Genomic DNA, 20,082 nt, shown 5'->3' with positions numbered 1-20,082 from the left:
CTCAACCATAGTTTTATTAAGAGTAAGGCTTCGCTCAACATCAATTTGTTATCAGCGTCGACGATGGTATTCAGGATGACGTTTTAACCAATGGTCGCCGATTTGTGATGGTTTTGTTGTTGGGTCTATATATGGGCCTCTTTGAGAATTGAACTGGCTGCAATTTCAATTTGCCCGCGACTAATTGATACTCCTGCCTTACCAAAGTAGTTGGTATATTCGCAAAGAGCTAATTCCTAAGCACAATTAAGCTTACAGCCATTAGGTTGTCGTTCAAATAGTGATTTTCCACCATGCCAACCAACGCTGATGAGCCTGACCGCGAGGAACCGCGAATTCTCGTGCAGTTTTCGTAATATTTAGTTTTGATTGAGTATGGAGGGATTTGAGGGCTTTAATAATCCGATCTTCAATGTCTTTATTATCTGAAGGCATCTTTAGTGGAGTGGTGGTTAAAAAGGTGGTGGTTGTAGAAATTTAGAAAAATAGTCCATTTGGGTGATCCAGTTCATTTGGGTGGCGGACCCTCGTGTAGCGAGGGTCTGAAATTAAGTGTAATTTATGTAACATATGTAAGGCCCGGTTATGTCTTTGACAATGCTTATAGTGCTTTGTTAAGATCTCTAGAGCCGCTCTATTTCTGTTATGCCCGGCGCTGCGGAGTAGTGTATCTAACTTAGCTACTAAAGGATGCCCAAATCTCCTATAGAGATGTCGTAGCTCTAGCTCTATCAAGTGGCATTCGTTATCCATAGACAAGTGAGTAATATATGTGGTCGAATTGGTTCCTGAATTAGTTCCTAGGTCCTATTATAGCTATGTGTGTCTGTATTGAATGACGACTGGGATTTCGCCGGTGGGGGTAATCATTCTATCAATATTGCTATTATAGAAAACTCGGAGCCTTTAATTTAATTCAATTCAATTCAAAGTTCAATTAACCCGATCGAGCTATACTAGTCGCGTATATGCTATGCAGGCGCTTCATCCGTCTGAAGCAAGAACTTGTGTCCAACGCCATCCCGAAATCAAATACAAAAGAAAATCTGGGCAGTTGCCCAACAGGTAAATTTCCCCTTCTTTATGTCGATACCACTAGACCAAAGTGGGGCACAGGACCAATGGTTCCGATACTGTTGGTTCGACATGAAGTGAATCTAGCGAGTTTTGTCTATTTAGTTACAGCGAGGATAATATTGAATAACACACCTCTTACAACTTCGCATCGACGCACCTAGACCTATTCCATCGAGAATACTAGTTGCATATGCACCATAAGAACGTCACCGTTCCGACACTGATCAGTTTGACAAAACAGATCAAGAAGACGTTAAGTTTTCACGCGTCGAAGGAAGAGGCTTAGTTTTTAACATTTGACAGCAGTTGTGATTCGCATCGCGAATTTTCAGCTGTGTCATTATGGGAAAACTATCTTTTTCACCATTCAACCGATATTATAAAAGAATTTGGTTTGTGGACTTTAAATCCCACAAATCTGTTCAGCTGTGGATCTGGTAAATCAAATAAGTCTTCTTCTTCAAGAACAAGAGATTGGAAGATCTTAATATCCTCCTCGTCTTCTCCTGTCCCTTCGACCTGGGTTATGAACGCTGAATACGTCTTTTGAAAGTTCCTATTGTTACCTTAGAATCTGGCTCGATAACGATCTCGGTGTGCTTTCTGTTCGGCTGGATTATGTTTCTATGAGCGATAATGAGGTTTCCTAAAGATAAAACAAAGCCTTTGCCTGTTGGCGATAGCCTCCCCTACCTCCTCTACCTCGAAATAGATTATTGCTCTTAAAGTCATTATTCCGGGGTTGAAAACCATTTATCTTAGGCTTATTATCGTAATAATATTTTCTGTCTATTATTATGATTTCTGTATTCTAGGGATTCTCTTTTTCCTAAGTCGATATTGATCGCTATATTCGATTAATAAATTCAGAACCCTCTATTAGGGCGTTATTGATGGCATCTTGATAAGCTGGGATTCCTTGACACGCTGAAATCAGTCGGTCGTAAAAGAATGTGTTGTTCCGTAGATCTGGATTAAATCTATATCGCAACTTAAGAAGCTCTGTAATAAGCTCCTGAAAAAACTCATAAATTGGCTTATCTGGTTGTTTATTTATAAGAGATTTAAGTGTGAGCATGTCCTATAGCTCCTTATTCTTTCGCTAGAACTCTGGTCCTTAAGAGAAATTCCGAATGTTCTTGTATGCTTCATCAAATATTTTAGAGCTAAGGTATATAGTAGTATAGTGATCTCGTGTAAGGTCTTTCAACATTGTTGAAAAGGCAAGTATATAGACCTTCTTAGGGATCCCTACTTTTGCACAATTCTCGATGAAGATGCCGAGGAAGTAATTAAAGGAGCCAACAAAACCTCCATACTTTTCCTTATCAAGGTAAATTCTTGTAAGCGTGATGATCTCTCTTGAGTAGTCGGTTTTATTAGATTGCTTATTATCGTGTCCTTTATCATCTCCTTTATCATGGCCTTTATCATGACCTTTCTAATCTAGTCCTCTTGCGTATTTATTGATGACTGGTCGATTATTGTGAACAATTTCGCTAAGTCTGCTATTATCTGATTGGTATCCTCCCTATTATCCACCTATTCCTGGTTCTGGTGTGTATGGAATCTGGTTACTAAATCTAGCGACTGATCCTCTATCGCCTAGGTCGGTGTCTGGTCTATGCTCTCTTTCTGGACTATGATAGCGTGCTTTAGTTTATATTGTTGTGATAGCTATCTATATCTCCTTAAGTATCTTGATGATCGATTCCTATTGATCGAATATGTTTACCGGAATGTTTTTAAGATTTGAAATATCGTCTACTAATCCTTGTCTTATGACAGCATCTTCTATAGCTCGAAGACCAGTAGATGTTATGTTTAATCGATTCCGGAGCGATATTATGATCATTGGCGATACTTCAATCAAAACTTGTTTGATGTCTTCGTCTGTCCAAGTATGAAATTCGCTAAGTACCTCGAATAAGACATCAGCTAGAGAGTGGCGTGTGCCATGCCGTCTAATAAATACTCCTTGTTGGATTAGAGCTCGTCGCATACGAGTCTTTATTGCTCTGCTCATTAACTTGAAATGATCAATGGTGAAGGCTCCAAATTCTTTATAATACTAAGCCTATAGGTCCTCGTCGGTTAGACCCTCTATGATATAAAGATGTTCCATCGTCTTAGCATAATCTTGTATGATATCTTGGTATGCTATCTGATCATTATCCGTCAAATATTTCTCATGTAGTGCTATCATATCGATTCCATTTCTCTATTTTCTAGTTCGTACCGACTAATCGATCTGCGCTACTATGATGGATAATGATGTAAAGAGCTGGATTTAGGAGAGTTTTTGAGAATGAGTGATGAAAGAAGTAGAGGGGTGGTCGGATGATGAGATGATGGGAATATAAGAAAAATGAGGGGAGATGTAAAATAAGACTGGCTATAGGAGCAGAATTCAGAGAGTTTTATCACCACCTTCGGGACGATTTCTCTAGAGTAAACAGAAAACCTGGTAACAAAGCTCCAGGATAAGGCGTGTGAACACTACTTTAAGGAACTTATTACTTAGGATTCAACTCAGGATTTAACTCAGGATTCGATTCAGGATCTATTTATATATATAGTCTCGACATAATATACTAATGTCCTATTCCGAGGCATTATGATTAATTTAGGAGCATCTAGGATATCCACCGCGGGATATAGGCAGTTTTTGGCTCTCTAGAACATTACTAGCATTCCTCTTAGCAAAACTCAAGAGGATGTGAAGGTGCAATTTAGAATCGGAACCACACCATCAATTGGATTCGTCCATCTAGATATCCTGTGTATAGGAAATATGGATTTTCACATCTTCTACGCTGATACACCATTTTTGTTATATCTTAAAGACATGAAGAGGCTCCGAGTTTTGCCCCCAGTGAGCTCGCACTGGGCAGCAGTCCTCGCCAGGCTGCTGGGACAATGTATTCATACCTTCTCGTGGTGTCCGGTGTTAATCCCCGTTGGGGAGACCAAATTGAATCCGACGTGGTTGTGCGACCGTGCCCCGCGCCGACCGCACAACCACACCAAAAATCAGGGGATACTGGATATGAAAACCATCCGACTTCTTTTTACCCGGCTCGCACTCGGGCCCAAAGCTGGTCTTGCATTACTAGCGAACGTGGTGTCGCCCTAAAAAGAAGACAGGACACCCCTGAGCTTGTATACGGTCTGAGATCACATCGTGCGAGATGTGGCGAGGCGGTAGTGAACTGGTGACGCAGGTAGTTAAGCTAATATTGGACAGACCTTGTTTAAGGCCTAGAGACCTCGTTAAGACTCGACGATTCCGTTTGCTAGAGACCTCGTTAAGGCTTAGCCACGGGCAAACTCTAGACCGGCCATCGTCGAGACACGGGCACCCTCCTAGGAGACACACAAGGATTCTAGAAAATACTAGTATTCAACTAATGGCAATCGACGGAACTCGTTAAGGCTTAGCCACGGGCAGCCTGTTGACCCTGGTCAGTCACCAGGGACCAAGCTTGGTTAGTGGAGAGTGGCCGGCATACGCTGCTGGCTAGAGTGTATATAAGTCAAAAAGGACTCTCTGCAAGACACGGACGGCCTAGTAGAGGGAGACCTCTCTAGGTAACGCGAAACGAGAGTGTGAGCTCATACTCTCGCGGGGCGTGGTGTATAATGGCAGCCACTGCGATAGGGCCGGGACCTATTGAGAGACTGTCTATATAGCCCGAGAGGACGGATGCGCGTGTCGGTATACAGAGAGCCGGGAGTTAACTACCTCACTCGCACTGAGGGCCTGAGATCGACTTTAGTCAATCAAAGCGGTGTCGTCCTAGTTAACCTGCCCGTGTTGTATGCTCAGGGAGCAAACTAAGAGACACCTACGGGGAGAGGCCTGGTGCACCTTAAACCTGAAGCCTTGAATTTACTAGGTGAAAAACTAGGGTAGTGGTCTATGCAATTAGGCCTGTCGAAGGTACTTAATGTCTTTTGGCATCGACAGAATACACCAGGCCTGGGGACACAAGAGAAAGATATCGATGCTCCTTCTCGACATATCAGGAGCATACGACAACACCTCGCACGAACGACTACTCTACAACATGCGAAAGCTACGACTAGGAGGACTTACAGCGTGGGTAGCGTCCTTCCTTCTAGGTAGGACCACACGAATTAGAATCCCAGGTCATCTTTCACAACCACTTGAAACAAAATCGGGCATTCCCCAGGGCTCTCCAATCTCTCCAATCTTGTTCCTATTATTCAATGCGCCGCTCCTAGTAGCGTGTCGAATTAGGGATATAGGAGACGGGGAATGCACATCATATGGCTGGGCTGACGACACATTCATCCTTGCAGAATCGGAATCCTACGCTTCTAATGTGGCCAACATCGAGAAAGCCTTAAAAAAAGCATCAGTTTAGGCATCGAAGCACTCCGCAAAATTCGCCCCAGACAAATTCGAACTAATACACTTCACCAACCCACGAAATGTAGAAAGGACGCCCCCACCGACCCCTTCGAGGGAGACAGATATTGATATCTATGACCTCGACGCACATTACTACCAGGGACACAATAAAATACCAGTAAGGATGGGAAACAGAATCATACAGCCCACAGAATCGGCCAGATATCTCGGAGTTTGGCTCGATAAGCAACTCAACTTCTCTATACACCGCAAGAAAGTGATCGGAAAGGCGAACGGAAGTCTAGAGGCCCTTAAAGGACTCGGCGGCTCCACATAGGGAACATTGCTCCTTGCTCTCCGTAGGGTGTACCAAGCAGTAGTCATCCCACAGATGTTCTTTGGAATATCAGCATGGTTCTGCCCCGAAGCGAAGACTATCCCGGCCACCCAACAAAATAGACTAATCAACGAATTCGTCAAAATACAGAAACGGGCCGCGATTATGATAGGAGGAGCCTTCAAGAGCATGTCCGCTGCGGCTCTTGACGTGGAACTCTATCTCCTTCTAATACGACTTCAGATGGGACAAATCACGGAGGAAACAGCCATAAGGATCCAAACAGTACCTAAATAGGCGAGACCACCATGCCTAAGCAAAGAAAGGTCGAAAAAGGAGGTCAAGCTTTCCGGTTACAGCCCACTAGAAGCCCTCAGATAGAAGAGAAATACAGTCCTCAGCTCAGGACAACACCAATAGGAATCAAAAAGGGCATTTGTGATCGCCCTATAGGAACAAAAGATAAAGGGAATCATTCATAACTATGACCTAGCCCAGCAGGAACATAATGAAATTGATACTAGGGCGACCCTAGCAAGGCTTGACAAATTACCACTCCTAAACTTCTACACAGACGGAAGCGGAAAAGGGGGACAAGTTAGGGCTGCCTCTACCAACACTCTAGAGGGAATTGATGATAGGAGGTACCTTGGCGACAGCCAGTCGACCATAGTCCATGTGGCCGAACTCCATGGTATCGAAATGGCTCTCCAGAAATTTCGGAAACTAGTCACGCAAAAGACCTTGCAAGAGACCTTGCAATATCTAAGAAGATTTCGAGCGAAGGAAGGTGGTCCAGACCCTCCAGAGCTCATCATCTTCTCAGACAACCAAGCAGCGATCCAGGCGCTACAGAACCCCCAGCGCCCATCAGGACAATACATGATCTACTCAATATACCAGCACATACAAGCCATCAGGGCGTGCACACCAGCGAAAATAACGATCCAATGGATCCCGGCTCACGCGGAAATCAGAGGAAACGAAGACGCTGATCAAGCCGCGAAGGAGACTATAGTTGATTCAAAGTTTAGCAATTCGAAGGCGGAAATCTTCCGATTGGCTGCCGCTGCCCATAGCGGGGTACGCGCCAAATTCAAAGAACGGTGGGCAAAACAGTGGGCGAGAGAACGCACAGCAAGGCCGACACGGCGGCTAGTAGAGGCGCCGACGAAGAAGGTGCTACGACTCTATGAAGGAATATCGAGGCCATATGCGTCGATCATCATCCAAATGCGATCGTTGCGCATTGGCCTCCGCCACTGGCTTTATAAGATCAATGAGATCGATTCTGATCGGTGCAGCTGCGACGAAGGATCGCAGACTCCGATGCACATCCTTCTCTAGTGCCCGCTATTCGCCGATCAGAGGATATGGCTTAGGAGAAAAATCAGTGTAACTAATCTTGATGCTGAGAAGCATTCGGACTAGGATGCGCTGATGTCCCACCCACAGGCGATCCGCTACATCGCGAACTTTATGCACCAAACAGGCCTGCTGGGCCAGTTCCGGCATGTTGAAATTGAGCCGGACCCGGACCAGGATGGCCACGAATCTATAGGCCTAGCGGCCATGGGCGTAGGAGGGGAAGACGATGGGTAACGACACCATGAAAAACCTGGACACCGAGCATCCAGGCCACGCCATCAAATATACACCATCAACAAGATCAACAAAGGGGAGCGGAAGAAGACGCCAACTGGGGAGAGAATACGAAGATTCTACAGAAGTTTGGCACCGGGAGAAGGGATGTGGGATTCGGAATTTACCTGTTGGATAGCAGTCCTATTTCTTTTGTATTTGATTTCTAAATGGCGTTGGGCATAAGTTCCTGCTTCGGACGGTTGAAGCGCCTGCATAGCATATACGCGACTAGTATTGCTCGATCGGGTTAATAGAACTTTGAATTGAATTGAATTGAATAGGGTGATAGGATTTGAATTTACCTGCTGGGCAACTACCCAGACTTTCTTTATACTTGATTTATAAAGGGCGTTAGACATAAGTTCCTGTTTCAGATAGATAAAGCGCCTATATAGCACATACACGACTACTATGGCTCGATCGGGTGAATTGAAGTTTGAATCGAATTGATTTGATTTGACCGACAGATTTAGTTAAAGAACTTAAATAATACTAAAAGTAGACTAATTATTTGTAAATAGCTACTTACAAAAATACATTTATCTATAAAATAAATCATGTACGGCGCACCTAGAATACTATAGTAAAATCGAATAAATTAAATATCATATCTCAACAACCATAACTCTTATAAGAATCAATACTAGGTGATATATAATATAATAAGAATCTTTATAAAGATCTCGTTTATTTTCAGTAAATTAATTAGATGGATTATAGTGATACTATAAATTACGATATGATTTATTTACCTTAGCTTTAACTACACTTTATTGCAGTAAAAACTCGAACGCTATTCTCAGTTAGATATTCGGATATCGCCCTTTCGAGCGACAAAAGGGTCTAAAAAAGAAGCGAAAAAGCGTCAGATCTCATAGCAACTATAGCTTTACTGGATATGATGCAATACAGCGAATCCTTGACCGGATCATCACCGCATGAGGCAGGAAGCGTGTAGTCTCAATGCTCATGCTAGACGTCTCAGATACATATAATAATTTATCCCACCAACGATTACGACATAATATACATAAGCGACACCTTGGCTTCCTAGGCCCATGGATCCGTGCCTTTCTAACAAACTGCTCAACACGTATTCGTCTCCCCGAAGGAATTTCTGAACGCATCGCAACACCCACAGGCATTCCACAGGGATCACCATTATCCCCAATCCTATACATCCTATATAATGCAGATTTACTCGAACTAGGCAACAGGGATGTCGACCCAACTGGGTGGGTCGACGACGTGAGATATGTAGTCGTTGGAAGCTCAACTCGGGACAACCTGCGCAAGCTCCAACGGGTATGCGGCAAGGCCGATCAATGGGCCAAGCGCCATGCCTCAGTTTTCGACCCAAAAACTTATGCATTGATATACTTTCGCAACCCAAAAGACCACCAGCAAGATCAGAACACATAACAGCTCCCACTATACTTACCTAGAGCGACTATGCAACCGACTAAGACAGCTGAACGATATCTCGGGTATTAGCTCGACCCAGAGCTCAACTTCACACACCATACTAAGAAAGCACTGATTAAGGCAGGCACATCGCTATAAGCCCTATAAAGCCTAACTGGATCTATATAGGGAACATCGTTGATCGCTATACGCAGAATTTACTCTACAGTAATAGTTCTATAGATGCTGTTCGCCGTGACAGTTTGTGTCTAGCTAGTTCTGAATAAGATTGGATTTAGCCCCTCACACGGCTTGCCCCAAATCAAGGTTCTCAACTCCATGGGTATTACTAATCTAATCCACTATACTCAGTTGAGCAATATGAGAGCTAAAATTATCTTCATCATCCGACATAGAATTATTGATTACCTCTTTAGAAGTAAGAGAATATATTTGGCTAGCGATAGGAGATTGTCTGGCCTAATTTTTTTAGCACACATCAATTTCTCAAAAATAAGAATAAAATCAAAAACACATATCATCGTATTTATAACGTTGATAATATAAAGCTCAATTTATTTTAGTAAATTACTCCCACAAGGTTATTCACATACAGTACCGTATATAATTTCTTTCCCCAAAAAAGAGGATAATTGTTATGATAAGGGGTTAAATTACTATTGGTATAGAAGAAAAACAAGTAAAATTATCTGAATACTTTTAAAGCAGTATCTGTCGCTCGAAAGGGCAATATTCGAATAGTAAATGTTGTGAGCTCCAACAAACCACTACTCAACACCGTAGACAAACCACCAAGTGTAGTGGTCTCTACAATACTGAATATCGTGGTTGTTGGGAAGTCTGTCTTTTCATTGATGGAGAGAACTAGCTACTTATAGTATATGGGTGCCCCTCTGCCCTGGACGAATGTCAACATTCGTCCGAGACAGAAGAGACGGTGAAGACGGGACATTACTGTCGCGAATGCGCATCGCTCAAGGGTGTCTTTTGCGATGAATGCATTCGTTCAAGGATGCTGTGATATACTACTGTAGTTCCCCCAAGTAGTTATTCCGAGCCGAGAGTCACTCTGCCTTGGCACAAGCTTTTCGGCCGAAATACTTTCCGTAGCCTTGTTTCTCGGCTGTCGCAACAAAAACTTTTGAATAACTTTTACCTATATTTATAGAATCTAGATATATTAATATAGGGACATTTTAAAACCACCTCACGATTTATACCACTAAAAAGTGCTACAACTATCAGAAGGTCTTCAACCTCAGGCCTATATAGTGTTTTTAGCAAAATAGTACTTCTATGGCATTTAAGCGCCCTTATTAATGAGTGGTTACAGCAAAATAATAAAATAATTACCAAGGTCATTCATTCAACCACGTTCAAAAATAGATATTAGGGTTATTATCATTACAGATTCGTCATTTCCCCTTATTGATAATGTTAATAGCTAGTCATTTACTTATTTAATCGTGAACTAATTTGGATCTGAACCCCCTTCAAATAACTGAGACTCATCAGTCTCATCGTCCATAATTTCGAAACCCTCTCAGAGATCTCATCCTGGCGCCACTAAATGGAAATTCAATTACACGACTTAACCTTCCTCATGCCTCAGTAAACCCTTTCATGAGTGCAGCAAAGAAGAATAATCAAGCATCGACCTAAATCACTACTCATTATTCATCTTGACTGATGAAAGAACTGAAGCTACCGTAGGTAGCCGTGGGTTTAGCGAAGTCATAAATCGCTTGTAAAGCTGATTGTTTGTTGCGGTATAAAATGCATAACGTATTTGGAAATAAGAGGTCAAGGCGCTCTGTGGGAAGGTCATCGGGCAGTAGGCCATTTTCGATGTCAGTATTAGGCTCCATGGTAACTAAGACGTTGAAGAAAGAATAATTTTGACGATGTGGGAAAACTGTTGCGACAGCCGAGAAACAAGGCCATCAACAGACGAAAAGTATTTCGGCCGAAAAAGCTTCTTCCAAGACAGTAACTCTGGAACTAGATTAGTATATCACGGCATCCTTGAACGATATGCATTCATCGCAAACGACACCCTTGAGCGATGTGTATTCGCGACAGTAATATCCCGTCTTCACCGTCTCTTCTTTCTCGGACGAATGTTGACATTCGTCCAGGGCAGAGGGGCACCCATATACTATAAGTAGCTAGTTCTTTCATCAATGAAAAAGCACTTCACAACAATCGCAGTATTCAGTATCTTAGCATCCACTACACCCGGTGGATTTTCTACGGTGTTGAGTAGCGGTTTGTTGGAGCTCACAACGTTTACTATTCTCAGTACAATATTCGAATATCACCCTTTCGAGCGACAAAAACAATTTAGTACAATCATTCAATCTGGTTACGCTACTTGCTAATATTTATTCTGCTAATCATTATTTTCCTATAACTACTATAAGGAGGTACAGATTATGGAATGATTATTTTGCTAAAACTACTACATAGGCCTTAGGTTTGAGGCATTGTAGTGGTAGAAGTAAAGTGTATAGTGGTTTTATTTAGCACGTCCCTCAATATATCTATCAACACAATCACTACCGCAGGGATTTCGTTGAATAAACTTTAGCGGTTCAACACCCATATGAAAAGGAACACCAAATGAAAAAATTCCTGCTTCTTGATCTTCATATTTAAATTTATCAACCATATCAACCATACATAACCTTTGATAATGATATTATAATAGTCAAATTCTATGATTGAAATGTAATTCAAAGCTAAATATGTGGTCTGAACTTCTCTAAAGCTTCTCTAGAATTTAATTTATGCTCAAATTGCTTAATTTTCCTTTACCTCTGAAGAGGTAATGATAGGTAATGATTCTAGTATCACCCACCATTACCCACCATGGTTTCTAAGAATTTGGACCAAGAGAAACATATTATTGAAGCTATAAGCGCCTTCAAAATGGAGATTACCCTTCAATGTCATCAACTGCGCGAGCTTTTGATGTAAATTATCAACGGTTTCGATGACGCGTCCAGGGTGGTAAATCGCTATTTGAGAGGCCACCAAATGGACGCAGACTTGATGAAGCTCAGGAAATGTCTCTTGAGAACTGGACTGATTATCGTGATCAAATTGGAATGCCTCCAAAGTTTAAACAGCTCTACGCAGCTGATGAAAACATCTTTAAGGCTCTAGATCCTTCTTCACCACCTTTAAGCCAAGAATGGGTCAAACGTGTCCTAAAACGCAACCCTGGGTATCGAAAGAGGCGCTGAAAAGCTCTTGATATTGAACGTCAGCGAGCCTTTGATAAATCAGCCATTGAAGATTGGTTTAGAAGCTATGAAAAAGTGATTGAAGATCATGGTATTGAACCATCTGATATCTATAACTTCGATGAGACTAGCTTCCAAATTGGGTTTGGAAAGACCAATGGATCATTGCTCGAGAACTAAAGAAGATTATTTCTGGGACGAACACTAATCGAGAGTCTATTATTGCGGTTGAAGCTATATCAAGTGATGGTTTTAGCGTCCAGTGGTCATTCTCTCAGCTAAACAATTATTTTTACGCTGGTTTAATAATAACCTTAAATGATGATGATATCGGCCTTAACCATTTCTGAAAATGGTTATATGACCGATGCATTAGCATTTCAATGGATTCAACACTGTGCAAAATTTACACGGTCACGTACTTAAAGGCGCCTGGCGATTCTTATTATATGATAACTTTCGATCACATCAGACAATGGAGTTGATAGAATTTTGTGAAAAACACAAGATTTTACATTCTTTATCCCTCCTCATTCAAGTCATCCAGCCTTTAGATGTTGGTGTGTTCAATATCTATAAACATTGGCATTCGAAGATGCGACAGAGTCTAGAACAACAAAATTTACTAAAGATGATTTATTTGGCTGCGCTTCATTCAATTCGACAAAAGACCTTTAGAATATCAACTATTCGATTAGGTTTTCGATTATCTGGAATCTAGCCTATTAATTCATCTTTGGTATGTGATGGGCTTCCTAGTTATGATGATACTAGACGACCATCTACCCCATCTGATAAGAGCAATTCACCAGAGCTCAGCACTCCAAAAACTGATGAACGCTTCAAAACAGCTGGTCTTAAGCTACTTCGAGCTTCTGATAGCCTTACGAAGCAAGCTTTTATTGCTGGAAAGCTTACAAGAGGCGCTTGTAAGTCTTTACTATGAGCTAGAAGCTACTCGACAGGAGCTTAACGATGTTAGGGGGCTAGTTACAGCGCGTTAAGCATGCTATGAGATCTCACGCAGATCTTATCGTCGACCTGGAATCATTACCTCTTCAGAGGTGAAAAGAATGAAGCGATTCGAGCATAAATTCAATGCTAGAGCAGTTTTAGAGAAGTTAAGACCACGTTGGAAAAAGGTGATGATGCGCGAGCTTATGATAATATCTAGACAGCAGGGACGAAGGTTAAAGCGCTAAATTTAGCTTTAAATTAGATTTGAATCATTAAATTTGACTATTATAATATCATTACCATTTATTCTAAAGGTTGGTTGATAAATTTAAATATGAAGATCGAGAAGTAGAAAAATTTTCATTTGGGTGTTCCTTTTCATATGAGTGTTGGATAAAATTGGTAATCTATGAAAGGCTTTTAATTATTTATTAAATTGGGAAATTTGATATTGGAGTTTTCTGCCAGCAGAATAAATAGTGGGCTTTTACAATGTTCTACTTTTTTCGCAACAAAACTGTACAATGATCCTGATTCGGTGCTTTGGGTAGGCTCTTACAGCCCTATCTATAATTTCTTTTATTTTTTATCATATTATGATCATAATGATATTTGAGATTTGTTGGTTAGTCTAGTCGTCTGGATACTCATCACGCACATTGCTAACAAACGCCCCAGTAACTTCATCCCAGCGCCTAAAATGCTTTCCCGCAAGACTCAGCAGGTTACGAGGTAACTCGGTCACATCAGGGAAAAAAGGCTCGATGTTTTCTTCTGCCACATACCGTACAGTACGATCCTCGACCCTGATTGTCTGTTAGCCATGGAATTACGAAAAATGAAATGGAACAGCATACAAAACATGGTAGAAGCTCTGATGCCTGCCTGCTTGCAGATTATCAATTCCCATTCGTCTCATCCATTCATCCCCTGCGCCGTATTCGGAATCCCAACCAGTGATAATAGCCTGGTAGTGGTACCGACGATGGCGAAATACCTGCCCGACCTTGTACCGAATATTCTTATTCTTTGCAGATCGTCTGTGTACCTGCTTGGGGATCATATCCGCTGACCGCATCACCTGAAGGCTTTCCAGAATGTGTTCATATTCAAAATGACCTTGAAAAAGTGGCGCAATATACTTTTCCACCAGGAAGATATCACACGGAAAGTCGGTAGCGAATAGTTCCATCAACCATGGCAATTGATGTCGTAGGTCTACTGGCCGCGAAACACCAGAAAGAAGCATCGAAGACCACAGAGCGGCGTATTTGGCACTCACAACATCCACAGCCGAGGGAATATCCGGATGTTGAACCGCCCAATCGACAGAATTCAAGATATTTCTGCTGCAACGCAAGATAATCTCAGAGGTCACTGACCCACTCAGTACCTCGGCCTGCTCAGTATTTGAGGCCCCAAAGAAAATCAATTGATCGCGGAGGTCAGACGCCGGAATCTCACGTGCCTCTCGAGATGGGTCGATGTACATAGGAGAGCCTGGCTCAAGGTCTCGTAGAGAATTCCCATCCATATCAAAGCCCACCTGTGGGGTAACTGTGACATATACATGGAATGGAATTCGGCAAAGTTCGGCATTTAGCCCCAAATTTTGCGCCACATAACAATAGATCGCGGCGGAGATTAACGGGAGAGAATTATGCCCCGAGCTCTTCAGGGCCAGCCCCAAGAAATTATGCTCAAGGGAGTGGTACTCCCGTCCTTGTTCAATACCGGTGAGATTGTTCTCTCGTAACCAGGAAGCAAGCAGAAGAGCCTCTTCCCGAGGACTGAGATGCTCAATATCGGGATGAGATGCGTTGAATTGGATGACAATTTCAGTCAGCCTGTTCCGAATCTGAATAAGCGTCAGAACAACTGTAGAATGGGACTTGTAAACAATCCCTTACCTCATCAAAGTTACCACAGCCGCTCTCTGGAATAAAAAGATCAAATGCACCTAAGCCACACTCGAGCGCTATGGGCTCTCCGCGCTTGAGCTTGGCCCATTCGGGAATTGCGATATTTCGATAAAGACAAGTCAGAAGCGCTCGAGCGTAGTACCTGACAAAGTTAGCGAGGAACACGCCACAAGGCAAGATATATATGGAACCAAGAAACTACCTTCTTGCGAGGTGATCTTCCCCAGTCTCTATTGTACTATGGCGCAAGAGTGTATCTTTTGCATCATAACCAAACCCAATCACACACCGGAACTTCTCGATGCGCCCTGTTTGACAAACTAGAATACTGTCCAGATTCGCCGTGACCGCGCGATCAGTTCTGTATCGCAGCACAAAGAGGGCCTTCCAATCGACCTCAGACACAGGAGTCGCGAACTTGTGAAGAATCCTATGTTTATTATCCCAGGCAGTATAATATCTTTTGCAGTAGTAGCGCCAGAGAAAGCGTTTCTGGGCTACATCTCTGAAATAGCGACTGGTCTGTTCTAGAGCAGCGGTGGAGCAAGGATGCAAGGAGCATAAAATCGAATGGAGGATTTCTTCCGGTAGATGATTTAGAGACAGAACCATCTCCTGTAAACGATATTGAATAATCTGAATGGAAAGGGAAGAGTTCTTCTGCTGTGAGAAGTTTCTGAGTTGATCGTCGTCCGAATGGGAAGAAAAGTCGATGGTGGGCAATCAAGTTAGCTAGTCGAGCACACGGGGTGAAATCCACACCAGTGTTGAACTGTCATTCGTCTGGAAGTTGATAAACTGGCATCCTATTATAGAGAAAATATTTCTTACTGTTGAAAAGTGCGAAAGTGAGGAGAGTTGAATATGCCAAGCAAAAAGAAGCCCCCGCCCGCGTTGAAGGCGTTAAGAAGCTCCGCATCATTTTGCCCATTTTTCTTCTTTCCTTCCCCGCCTTTCTCTTCTCTTCCTTCTTCTCACGACCACGATGGGTCAATCTCAATCAACTGAGCCAAATGCTGCAAATTCTACTGAGCAGCCATCGGCTCAGAAAACAGATTACTATGAACTGCTAGATGTGACTCGCGCTGCAACTGACGACGAGTAGGCGCTCTTCCTCCTACGACGCAACTGTGAAACTAAAACGTCTTGCAGAATAAAAAAAGCTTACAGGAGAAAAGCGCTCGAATTACACCCTGATCGAAATTATGGCAACGTTGAAGAGACCACAAGGCTTTTTGCCGAAATTCAATCTGCGTACGAGGTGCTTGCCGATCCTCAGGAACGTGCCTGGTACGACTCCCATAGTGACGCATTTTTGGGCTCCAGCGGAGACCCAGAAGAGGGTCAACACTCCTATAATATTCGAGTCACAACTTCCGATGAGGTTTTGAAGTTCTTTTCCAAATTCAGCCCTCGGATGGACTTTTCGGATGCACCCACTGGTTTCTTTGGTGGCCTTCGTGAGCAGTTTACACAATTGGCATTGGAGGAGCGACTAGCGTGTCAATGGGAAGGTCAAGAATTTGCGGAATATCCATCCTTTGGAGCTCAAAACGACGGGTTTGAGTCTGTAGTACGCCCCTTCTATGCCTCATGGAGTGGGTTTGCTACAAAGAAGTCGTTCGCTTGGAAAGATACCTATCGTTACGCTGAAGCGCCAGATCGTCGAGTCCGACGCTTAATGGAAAAGGAGAATCGTCGTCTTCGAGAAGACGGAATCCGCGAGTTCAATGAGGCTGTGCGTTCTTTAGTAGCCTTTGTGAAGAAGCGCGACCCAAGATACCAGGCCAATGCTCAGAATGAAGCCCAGCGCCAAGAGTCTCTCCGTCAGTCTGTTGCTGCCCAGGCGGCAAGGTCACGGGCCATGAATAATGCCAAACTACGTGATCATATCGTTCCAGACTGGGCGCAATCACGGGAACTTGACTTCAGTGAAGATCAAGAGAGTTCTGAAAGTGAAGTCGAGAGCTTTGAATGCGTGGTATGTAACAAGAGCTTCAAGAGTCAGAAGCAATTCGAGGCTCATGAACGGAGCAAAAAACACATCAAGGCTGTTAAACAAATGTGTCGTGAGATGCGAATGGAGAACGAAGACTTAGATTTGGAGCCGACGACCAGTGTTGATACCCCCGATTACGTCATCATGGAAGACAGCGATCATGATAATAACACTGTTACGACCTCGTTTGGCAGACAAGAAGAAGCCACGATCAGTGAGAAAATGGAAGATTCAGACCATGGATCTTACCTTGACACTGAAAAACAAACACCAGAATCAGGCTCGGATGAGAACGAAGACTATGCTTCGAGGGAATCTATTGAGGCAAGACTTCTCTCGGAGTCTGATACTGCTCAGGGGGATCTTATAGCTCCCCTGGTTGAGCAACTGACCACTATGGGACTTAGTGACCAACAACCTGTCCCTCATGTTGGAAAAGCCAAGCAGAAACGAGCAAAGAAGGCCGCCCGGGACGCTGAGCAAACTGATGGAATTGTGTGCACTAATTGCAAGGCTTCCTTCATGTCGAGAACAAAATTGTTCGCCCATATCAGGGAGAAGCATGCGCAACCATTAAAAACTACGAAAAGCAAACGATGACTTTCAACAGAGGTTTACGTTTTTCCGAGGGCCTATCACGAGAGTAGTCTAATCAAGTTGGATGTCATTCTATCGGGTGCATACACACTGAGCATATGAAATCTTATCCAAGACCAGTCCGCGAGTTCTTTACAACGTGCGTAACAGGCAGGAGAATACCCTTGTTATTGATAGCACCAAGCGCTGTACCGCTACTCCAACCCATTTTTTCCAACATAGCTCGTCCTCGATTGCCAACACCAATTTCTGGTGCGGAGCCACCGACCACGTCTCCGTCCGCATAGGAGAAAGCACCCCCACCACCCGAAGCTCCCCGTTTCGTCCTGGTGGTCTTCGCTGATTTAAGCGCATCCGATCCCCAGGATCCATAGATACGACGATTCAGCTTCTTCCCAGCTAGCAGGTTGTCGACCTGGGAAATCGTTTTCCGACTGTGCTTGGGAGTGCGAACGGTTTTGATCAGCATGGTGAACCGGGTAGCACCGTTGCCAGTGGACTTCGATTTCAAATTCAAGAGGGTTGCCAATTCATGAACCGCTTTGCGATGGTTCTTGGTCATGGGTGGCAGGGATAGGCTGATTAGGCGTGAGCTAAATCAAGGATAAAAGAACATGTATCATCACAGCATACCTGGTGTTTGGCGACAGGAGGAATGATCGTATCTCTGTGATCAGTTCCTCCAGATTCATTCCCTTCGAATACTTGATATTTAAATCTGCATTCCCAGGATTTCTGCCTAACAATCCCTGCGCGCGCAATTCCTCTCGCTCCTTCTTCCTGCCTTTTTTCTTGTTGCGGTCCGTTTGCCATGCCATTTGTAGTCGCAGTTCAAGTTCACTATCGGAATTTATGAGATCCTCTATCGTAAACGATTTTTTGCCCTTGCTCTTTTTCCGTAGACTTGGTCGATCAAAGTCCATAATATCGAAGCCATAGTAGGGGTCAGATTCGAGAGCGTCTGCGAATGCTGCAGCTGATGGAAATGATGGGTTCCTGTTACGGCTGCTTTTGTTTGATGTGGAATATCCGATTTCCTGTTGTTGGAGAAGCTCAAGGTCACCGGTCTCCACTTCTATGTCCTTATCGTCCACATCGGATTGCTCTGGAAAATCCGATTCAAGATCTTCGTCCTCCGAGCTTGAATACAGGTTTGATTCAATATCCAGGTGCATTTTCGATAATACTGCTTGCTCTTGAGTTAGTTTCGCCTAGCGAGCGGGAAATCTATAGACGATGTAAGGAAAAGCCTTTGAATAACGTACCATTCATTGCAGTTTCCTCTACGCTGGACTCTGTATACGGCATTTGTGATGTTGGAGCTTGAAAACTCTGGGATCCTGTAGTCGATAACTCTGACTGTCCGGAGTATTTACTCACGCCAATGCCACCATCTGGATGAGTGTCTTCGGAATATTCATGGTCTATATTGGCAATGTAGTCTGCCAACATATCATGATCATCCGGTGACCATTTATGTCTTTGTTGTTGCCTCTGTCGGGCCTGGGGTTTGACGCGAGTTTCCACCTGTTCCAGCCGTGAATACTCCCTTTCCGATGTAATCGGTCTTTTGACCCTTCGCGAGGCAGGAGGCTCTAAGCAGTTCCAGAGCTCACCCGGATCGGTTTCCATGACTGTAGGCCTCGGATGATTTCGACCGGTGAAGACAATTTCATCCTCGCTCGATTCCTCGCTATCGGTGTGGGGGCACACCACTGGGTCGGGGAGTCCCGTATGGACACTTTGTCCTATTGTGTCGATAAAAAAGAGGTTGTCACCATCCACTCTAGACGGTTCTGGCATTTCTAACAATTCTGGTATTGGCACTGGCTCTTCTGACTCTGGTTCTTCTGGCTCTGGCTCTTCTGACTCTGGTTCTTCTGGCTCTGGCTCTTCTGGCTCTGGCTCTTCTGGCTCTGGCTCTTCTGGCTCTGGCTCTTCTGGCTCTGGCTCTTCTGGCTCTGGCTCTTCTTGCTCTGGCTCTTCTTGCTCTGGCTCTTCTTGAATTCCCGGTATTTTTGCAATTTCTGGGTTTTTTACCCCTGAGGTTTGCTCGTCCGATTCAATCGCACTCTCCTGGTCTAACTCTTCATTCGTGGTAATTTGGAGTTTATTCGGCTTCAGTTGACCTGCGCTCACAAACTGCACAGGCATGTTCCGGAGGTTTCCGAGCTTTCTGCTCGACAAACCTCGTCTGTATGTTTCAGTGTTGCGGGCTTCTTGCTGCATCGAAAGTCGAGGCGATGGTTCTTCAAAAGAGTTAGTACTTCATAGCACAAGGGTATAGGGAAATATTTTACTTGGAGAAGGCCTTCTGGCTGGTTTGGCCTTGGCCTTGGCCTTTGATTTACTATGGCGGGCCATTGAGAGTTGTAGGCAGAAATTATGGACATTCTGCAACTTGGATTACACAGCGGGAGGCGGTGACCAATACAACGGAAATAATAATAGCTAATTTAATAAAAATGAAAAAGTTATGAATTATTATAGAGACCACC

At 43.5% G+C, this 20,082-nt stretch overlaps 4 protein-coding genes across 4 annotated transcripts; 2 read left to right on the top strand and 2 right to left on the bottom strand.

The window, feature by feature from the left end:
* Positions 1–3,996: 3,996 nt before the first annotated feature.
* N7495_009839 (uncharacterized protein) lies at positions 3,997–4,296 on the top strand (the record flags this gene model as incomplete). Its single annotated transcript, XM_057212490.1, has 1 exon — positions 3,997–4,296. One exon carries the CDS (start codon positions 3,997–3,999, stop codon positions 4,294–4,296), a length of 300 nt encoding a protein of 99 aa, XP_057059353.1.
* A 9,401-nt stretch (positions 4,297–13,697) lies between these two features.
* N7495_009838 (uncharacterized protein) lies at positions 13,698–15,600 on the bottom strand (the record flags this gene model as incomplete). Its single annotated transcript, XM_057212489.1, has 4 exons — positions 13,698–13,872; positions 13,924–14,924; positions 14,977–15,130; positions 15,191–15,600. The coding sequence occupies 4 exons, from the start codon at positions 15,598–15,600 to the stop codon at positions 13,698–13,700; spliced, it is 1,740 nt and encodes a 579-aa protein (XP_057059352.1).
* Positions 15,601–15,973: 373 nt separating this feature from the next.
* N7495_009837 (putative C2H2 finger domain protein) lies at positions 15,974–17,587 on the top strand (the record flags this gene model as incomplete). The annotated part of the gene is made up of 2 exons (XM_057212488.1): positions 15,974–16,089; positions 16,141–17,587. The coding sequence occupies 2 exons, from the start codon at positions 15,974–15,976 to the stop codon at positions 17,585–17,587; spliced, it is 1,563 nt and encodes a 520-aa protein (XP_057059351.1).
* Positions 17,588–17,690: 103 nt separating this feature from the next.
* On the bottom strand, positions 17,691–19,813 carry N7495_009836 (uncharacterized protein; the record flags this gene model as incomplete). Its single annotated transcript, XM_057212487.1, has 4 exons — positions 17,691–18,162; positions 18,218–18,773; positions 18,850–18,916; positions 18,965–19,813. The coding sequence occupies 4 exons, from the start codon at positions 19,811–19,813 to the stop codon at positions 17,691–17,693; spliced, it is 1,944 nt and encodes a 647-aa protein (XP_057059350.1).
* Between the last annotated feature and the right edge of the window lie 269 nt (positions 19,814–20,082).

Source organism: Penicillium taxi (genome assembly GCF_028828555.1).
Source record: "Penicillium taxi strain IBT 34144 chromosome Unknown utg000006l_segment0_segment0, whole genome shotgun sequence".
Lineage (NCBI taxonomy): Eukaryota > Fungi > Ascomycota > Eurotiomycetes > Eurotiales > Aspergillaceae > Penicillium > Penicillium taxi.
The sequence above is the reverse complement of the archived record's forward strand: the minus strand, read 5'-3'. Positions and strand labels throughout refer to the sequence as shown.